The 7,931-nt window shown below is 35.0% G+C and overlaps 1 protein-coding gene across 1 annotated transcript; it reads left to right on the top strand.

Annotated features, from left to right (window-relative positions):
- The first annotated feature begins 2,033 nt into the window (after positions 1-2,033).
- On the top strand, positions 2,034-7,496 carry LOC126236475 (profilin). Its single transcript, XM_049945812.1, has 4 exons — positions 2,034-2,240; positions 5,800-5,971; positions 6,108-6,207; positions 6,294-7,496. The coding sequence occupies exons 1-3, from the start codon at positions 2,130-2,132 to the stop codon at positions 6,203-6,205; spliced, it is 381 nt and encodes a 126-aa protein (XP_049801769.1). The 5' UTR covers positions 2,034-2,129; the 3' UTR covers positions 6,206-6,207; positions 6,294-7,496.
- Positions 7,497-7,931: the final 435 nt, after the last annotated feature.

The raw sequence follows: 7,931 nt of genomic DNA, 5'->3' as shown, positions 1-7,931 counted from the left end.
CTACAGCAACGGATGCTTTCTGTACTGTAAAGAAGCTCACATAAGGTTGAAATCTGAATCAAAGAATCGCACAAGCATGGAAATACTGGAGTATCACTTTGGCAGCATTCAGTGAAGGTGTTCCAGAATGCATCAGTGTATAAGTATAATATAAAGTGAGATACACATTACATAATACAATTAACAGTATCACATAAATCAGATTTACTTATGATGATGTTACAAAAATTTGGACACAGAGTAAAAGCAGTGGTCAAGCAAGAGCTGTTTCAGTTTCACTTTAAATGTATTTAATGTTGGTATGCATTCTCAATAAGAAGGCACATGAATATATAATTCCACTATGACATACACTCCTTTTGAATAAATTTGTGCTTTCTGTGTTTACATGCTTGTTAACCTTTTGTCTAGTTTCATAAGTGTAGAAATGATAGTTATGTTTGAAGATACGCACAAGCAAGGTAGATGCAGTATTTTTAGTTGTTAAATACTAGTTCACAGGATTCCCTGTATTTAGCTTGCTCTATCATTCTGATGTTCGTTTTCTGTATTCTAAATGTCTTTTATATTTTATTCTTCTTGAAACAGGCTACTAAATGATGGGATACATAAGGCAAGGAACAACATCATTAGCAGAGGAGTAAAGGTTGGGAACAACTTATCAGAGGATACTCATCTTCAGCCATGTTACAGAAACCTTTACTAAATTAAAATATCCGGTGCTACAGTGGCAAAGAACCAAGATTATGGTAAATAAGATAACTGTAAATTTAGTTTCACCTATCACTTTGTGAATTACTGCATAACAATAGTAGTGATGTAGGGTACTTATCTGATGTTGAAATTGTGAGAGCCACCACATTTGTGAACAAAGTAGAAATTATCTAACAAGCAAGGTGTTTTTTGTCTTTGTTTTGGACTTTAATACTTATTTTCTGTTCTTACTGTACCTAGGACAAGAAGCTAGATTTCACAGAATTGCCCTAATGTGGTTTCATCTCTTGATTACTTCCTGTCTTCTGGCTTGTGTTGTATTTCTCGAACGTCGGCACTTATATTATCATGGCAAATACATTTTCTTTAGATACGAAATACGGCTGAAACATTGAATGAGGTGCACGGCACAAATTTAGTGTGAGTTTGACAAATACCAGAGAAGATGGCAAATTATTTGGTTTATATTATCACTCGACATATGCCAACAGGACAAATTGGTGTCTTAATCGGTAACATCTGAAATCATATCAAGCTCCGGGAGGGCTCGCGGAGGATTGCCGTTTTCAGAAAAATTGATACTGCTCACTGATTCGAAAAATTAATGAGATTATCTTTCGCAGTAAATGGGAACAATTGGCCGTTCCTGTGCTGAAGTGTATGTCTTTGAAGATAGGCCAGATGTTTATTCGGGTCGGGACAAATAAAGAGAACCGGTTCTGTCAAACTTTGTTCAAACAAAAGGATAACTGTATCGAAATATAGTCACACACAGCAGCATTACACCATATTTCCAAGATCTCTTTTTCCATTATTTTATTTTATGCTCCTATTACACTTATGATACGTCGAATAGTATTTAATAATGCGATTTCTGCGTATAGGCCCCTACACTAAGAGTTTCAGGATTCCTATCCACGAGTTCACACTTGGTTCGCCACTATTTCGAAGTAAAGATAGTACAAATAGCTATGCGTTCTCTTTTAAGCTAAAACTGTTCATATAACATATTATTTATGTCTAGATAGCATTTCAGTTTGAAATTGTACAGCTACCTCAATTCATCTGTCCCGCTCTCTCTTAGAGCCATCTGCCGAGTTCCACAGGTATTAACTGTGGCGGCATACCGGATGTTCACATAAATTAGTCCTAAAACAAAATTATTCACGTAGGTCCAGTGGTTACTTTTAACAAAATAAATTGCAAAATTCATAAATTTCTTTACATTACTCTCCTCAGAATAAGTTTTATTACGCTGAAAATGTATGAGTGTGCAGATGATTCATACCGCGGAAGGATACATGCTTTAAGAATACGTGGGCTCGGTAGTTCTTTCAGACAGAGGTAGTGATCGGGTGTAGTTAGTGTGGTTGAGTTTGTGCGTGTTCAAGGGTTTGAGTAAATTTGTGTGCACCATGAGCTGGCAGGATTATGTAGACAAGCAGTTGCTGGCTTCTAAATGTGTTACTAAAGCAGCAATTGCTGGACATGACGGAAATGTTTGGGCGAAATCGGAAGGATTTGAAGTAAGTATATTATCGTACTGAGCGAGCTCGCTCAGAGCATATTGATATGAACGTTTAGGTGAAAGGCTTTTATTTTCGTCTGTGAAACTTCAAAATTACTTAAATAGGTGTTACTGAGTTAATACAATAACATAACCTATAACATGGTTAAGACTAAAAGAGTTAACAGGATCCGACATGCCTCATAAAAGCAAATGCCTTTACTGTGGTTATTACCAAGATTTCACTGTTTCTGTTTGTCATTTTTGCAACATAATTGCGTGATACCAACAGTGCTTAAAGTGAATTAAAATTTTACCGGTTTTATGAACAAGACATTAGGCTGTTCAGATGTCAAGATGGCGGCACGTAGAATTAACCGACATGTGCACGGATTTTGATTTTAATTGCTTCTGACCGCTGTGAATATTTAACAAGCTTCCCCGATGTTTTGGTATATTCTTCGAAAATATTACCTGAACGAATTACTTATAAGAATGACAGGTGGAGTGAAATTGCCTAAAGTGTCTGGGACCTTCGTCAGCAGATTTACAATGTTTTCTCCCGTATCTTTGCAGTTTCATTTAGGCAAGTATTCCGCAGTGCCTGACCATTTGCGTCATAAGTTACCTTTGGAGAATGCTCACTTAATAGTTTATCAGATTTGGTATTTTCCTTGCCGGCTTTGTGTAATGGCCTTCATCCATCTGAGCAATCGGTAAAATCGTATTTATGAAAATGTTGGCAACCGGTTATTGTAACTGTGAGAATGTATCCTAAACGACCTTTCTGTATTGATTCAAGATCGTCAAGGTAAGAGCCGTCTCAGACAATGTTTATTAGAAACTGCGAAAGCATTTTAAGTCAATCACAAGTAGAAAATTGAAGATGGCTTGATAGTACACAAAGTAAACCACATTCCAGTGTGACCAATTCCTCGTTTGGTCGAAGATCTGGTGTTACGTGTAGTATATGCTAGGTGGAAGACATGCAAGCAACTTAGTACATTCGATATATTTAGTTTGCTTTAGATGTTTATTAATTAAACCTGTAAAGTTTTTCTGTAGCCTGCTGTATAGGAAGGTCATGAAAGATGTTTAGATCGTAATAATAAGATTGCGAAAATAGTAACCATTGCCATAGGGCATAGGAAAGTACAGTATCATTACACTGAAGCATATTTGTGGTGCCGTTATGGAGCATTTATTAGTGTTATTGGAGACTGCCTGTAAATATTGGTGTAATATTTTAAAACAAAATCCCAACTAGGTATTCTTCTAAATCATTGTTCTGCAAGATCAATTTCTCAATCTGGTTTACTCAATTATACCTCATCGTGAGTTGGCTGAGAGCTGCAATTAGTTGTCTAAGATAGTGATGAACGGTTGCAGCTTTGCAACTAATTTAAGGCATATTGATGACATAAATGTAATCTTTCTTCCGTAATCATATTGAGCAAACCAAAAATGTACATAAAACACTGCTAAATAGTTTAACATAGAAAACAAAATGCTAAGCTAATAGCAGGTATGTATTGTTCTTGCTGTCAAAAGCAGTAATTTATGGATTAGCATCACTAGAGGTTTGGCAGCTAGTACTTGCACCAAAAATTCCCTGCATTATATCCTGTTTGGCTCAGTCTAACTTCCTCAATTTGATTTGGTGTTAAAGTATTGAGACACTGTTATACTGATGTGACATTACAGCATTTAATGTTAATAGTTGTTTTTGATACAGGTTTTGCAGCTGAGATAGCTGATTTGTGGAATATAAATCTTTTCAGTAAGACAGTCAGTAAGCCACTGAGATGGTAATTAGGATTCATAATATAGTTCAAATTTTCATATTCTCAGACAGCAATCCATTTAGTTTTTTAGTTGTCACATAGTAAAGATGCTGTGAATACAGTGTGGTGGTATATTAGAGCGCCAGCATTACACTGTAATGCATGAAATACTGAGGTTGGGATTACTCGACTTAAGGTGACTGCTTCATAGTAAGAGCCTCGTTGCTGGCTACTTCCTGAAATATTTCCGTATTTCTACTGATGGCTCCAAAACCCCAGAATTGTTGCATGGCATCAGGCTGACAGTCACAATAAGTAAATAAATACACATTGTGATGTCTTCCATTTTAGACACTAGTGTTGTGAGAATAGTTTGAAAAACAAGAAGTATGCTTGCAATTCCTAATTTGTTTAATTCAAATTAAGAATGTCTGCAGCACAAGATAAGCTCACAGTTAACTTGTTAATCTGTGCATATTTGCATTAAAGATATTTCATAGACAAACTTATTCTCCTAAGTTTGGAATGAAATTGGTCTAAGATATAAAATATGTTTGATTTTTGAATTAAGAATTTTGTAAAAATTTTCTTACACATGTTTTGCCAGTAGGTGGAAGGGAGGGTAAATGGCGAGGAGATATCATGTGTACTTCTATTGTGTGTTTGTAAACTTCGTTTAAAGTGGACATTTGAAGTGTGAAGGAATTGCTGTCATACATTGATAATGCAACATATTTCTGAGCAACTGATATTAGTAAATTTCCTGTGATTCAGTGTGAGATAGTTTGAGAAGATATGTTTTTAGTCTGGTATGTTTTTTCAGTTGCAGTGGCTTTTCTGTGATGGTTTTTATTAAATATAGAATTTCATGGTTTTTTTAAAACCTTTTGGTCATTATTAGAGGTAGTAAGAGTTTTTGTACTAAAAGTTGGGAGAGGATCAAAGCAACACTTGCTGCATAGTTTGCTACAGCACTTCCCTGTTTTTGCCTCTTTTAAAATTTTAATGCCACACTGATTCATTGTGATGCTTGTTAGCTCAATGGAGAGGAGATTAGGCAGCACACTATTGGCTGCTACAATTTGTTTACTAGAAAAGACAAGTAATGCTTATCAGACTTTCCATCCACAGCAAAATTAGTGATCTGAAAGTCCCAACACAAAAGCTAAATTAAGTAATAATAGGTTCAACACAAAAGCTAAATTAAGTAATAATAGGTTTTCGTGTTCTGAAGAATGTGATAAAATCAATGTAAATAAGTGATACTGTCTGTTACACGTGGAAGTGTCCTAGATTCGTGTCCCAACTTAGTATGTGGTGCTGTCACATTTAAACTTGTCAAATTTTGTTATTTATACCCAAATTCATTTTTAAACAAATTTGTAACCAAACTAAAATCTTCAGTGGGAGATAAGAGTATAGTAAGCCCAGAGATTTTCTGGATGTTTGAAATTACCTAAACCATAAGAACGATTTCTGAAAATTTTTTGGAATAGCAGCACAGTGGCAACAGTTGTGATATTGTTTTGTATGGAGGTAACAAGATGATGATCCTGCCACTCAATGTCACAAAAAAATTTCATGAATAAAATTTGCTGACTGACCCTGCAATTCCAAATACAAATGGAATTTTGCTTTGTAACTATGTCAGTAACTCCTAGTGTTCTTGTTAGGACAGGCCTTTATTAAGGCTATATGTAGTGTAGAGTGTTCATCAATGAAGATCTTAATGTTAAATTGAGTTCATGGTTGTTACTTTGGGACTAATTTGATTTTGAACTTATTTCTTATCAGGTATCGAAAGAAGAAATTGCAAAGTTGGTGCAAGGTTTTGAGAAACAAGATATCTTGACGTCTTCTGGTGTCACGTTGGCTGGCAACAGATATATTTACCTGTCTGGAACTGATAGAGTTGTTAGGGCAAAGCTTGGAAAGGTTGGTGTGCATTGCATGAAGACACAGCAAGGTGAGTTATGAGTGAACTTCGACATACTTGTTAAAGTGTGTTGCTTTATTTGTTACTACCTATTATATTGGTTATAAAATGTTCAGAAATATCCTTGGTGGTGAAATACATTATTTTAATTTTTTTTCCATTACAGCTGTTGTAGTTTCACTATATGAGGATCCCATCCAACCACAACAGGCAGCCTCTGTTGTGGAAAAATTAGGGGATTACTTAGTGTCCTGTGGATACTAGAGGTAAGATGCTTTGTAGTGTTATTATTATTATTATTATTATTAGCCTATTCTAAGTTGACAAATTCTAACCCTTCTTTCTCTTCCAGGTATAATAGACTGTTCTCATGTGGTGATATGAAGAAGCAGCAGCAACAACAGAGATGGTCGTTTTTTTCTATACAGCGAACTGTAATGTGCATCATGGTTCTGGCTAATAATTCAGTTTGAGTTTAAACTCATATGGTGAAAATCTTGAACTGCATTTTTCTTTTCTCAGTACCTTGTGTCCGGATGTTTGTGGCAAGTATTGCTTCAGTTTGCGAATGAGGCATTGAGCATATCATGGGCTCTTGGAAGTGGACAAATTGTTGGCAACGTTCTCCAAAGTACACTTTGGCTAGTAATCCAAGGTGTACCTCGAAGTTCGCCTGGAATGAAAATTGAAGAATTGTAGCTGATACTAGTATGACCATTGCATTTGATACTGAGTCATTAGGATTTTTATAATCTCTAGTCCTGCTCTTTCTACCCCATATCTTTCCCTTTGCCGTGTGAAATTTTGTTGAAAATTAATTTATTGGCGAAGTCTTCAATGCTTTAGAACCCAGTGTACTCCTTCCTTGTCTATATGTATCACAACCAATAAAGTCGGAAGCTTGAATGACAAATATTGGTGGAGCTCAGAAGGAGGGCTAGCGCAGTGTGCGTAGTGTCTCCTGCCTGCACTGTGATTGTGGTGTAATTTTAAGATGGTTTGCAGACTATAAATATAATGGATAAAAGCTCGTTTTAGTGCTATGTTGCTGAAAGGATTTGTGGTGGCTTTGATTTTTACTACGGTCTAATTTAAACAATAATTAGCTTTGTAAAAGAATTGAATATGGAATTTGAGAAATTTACCAAAATCAAATTTGTATAAAAGTATGGCATAGTCAGTTGAATGACTTTTACTGCAACTTTGTGTTGAAGTAAAAGTTATTCAGCTAATGTGAAAACTGGGGGAATATGAATTTTACAGTAATCTTTTTTATGTAAAGCGTTAGTGTAGCAAAGTTTATATATCTTGTTTCCTATAATTTAAAGAGATATTTTTGTCCGTAAAATGGAATTATCTTGGCCCCGGCCTTTTGTGCTCTACTTCAGGGGGCGAGAGCAATTGTGTGCCAATTGTATACCAACTTCAGGTTAGTCTCCTGCTGGATTTATACATTTTGTACTGATTTTAATGACCACTGTATTCCAGTATTTTTCGTTATTCTTATGAATTGTACTGTTCCCCTTCAGGGCCCCCAATAAAAATTAATCAAAAAGTGTGTTGTATTTATTTCAAGTCAAGACCTAGATTTTTCATGTTAAACCTCTTCCAAATTTAGTATTCTCAGTAGTTCAGGGTATACTTCTTGCATTTCTTTATTTTTACTTACATATTTGTGCAATATGAACTAGATTGTTTATGCATTAAACATGATTCTGAAATAAATTTTTCTGCTCATGTAAGAGAAGCCATGTCTGTTTTGTTAGCTGTTTTTTTCACCACACTTAATGTAATTGTTATAAATTTTCATAAGTATAAAAACTTTTACTTTTATTTTTGTTATTTCAATTTTCTTATTGATAATTACGAAGTGCTCTTGTGTGAAAATGTTGTTGAGAAAATAATTTTCAAAATCACATAAATGTAACTCCAAAGACTTTATAAAATGCTTTGTTTTTATTTTTGAACAAAAGAATTGAATTGTTGAATA

Source organism: Schistocerca nitens, chromosome 2, assembly GCF_023898315.1.
Source record: "Schistocerca nitens isolate TAMUIC-IGC-003100 chromosome 2, iqSchNite1.1, whole genome shotgun sequence".
NCBI classification, from domain to species: domain Eukaryota; kingdom Metazoa; phylum Arthropoda; class Insecta; order Orthoptera; family Acrididae; genus Schistocerca; species Schistocerca nitens.
This window is presented reverse-complemented; position numbering and strand designations above follow the sequence as displayed.

Excerpts from the sequence above, each read along its gene's own strand:
- LOC126236475 (XM_049945812.1), top strand. The coding sequence starts at position 2,130 with ATGAGCTGGCAGGATTATGTAGACAAGCAGTTGCTGGCTTCTAAATGT. Across the intron at positions 2,241-5,799 it reads CGAAATCGGAAGGATTTGAA|GTATCGAAAGAAGAAATTGC; the intron begins GTAAGTATATTA and ends ATTTCTTATCAG. Across the intron at positions 5,972-6,107 it reads TTGCATGAAGACACAGCAAG|CTGTTGTAGTTTCACTATAT; the intron begins GTGAGTTATGAG and ends TTTCCATTACAG.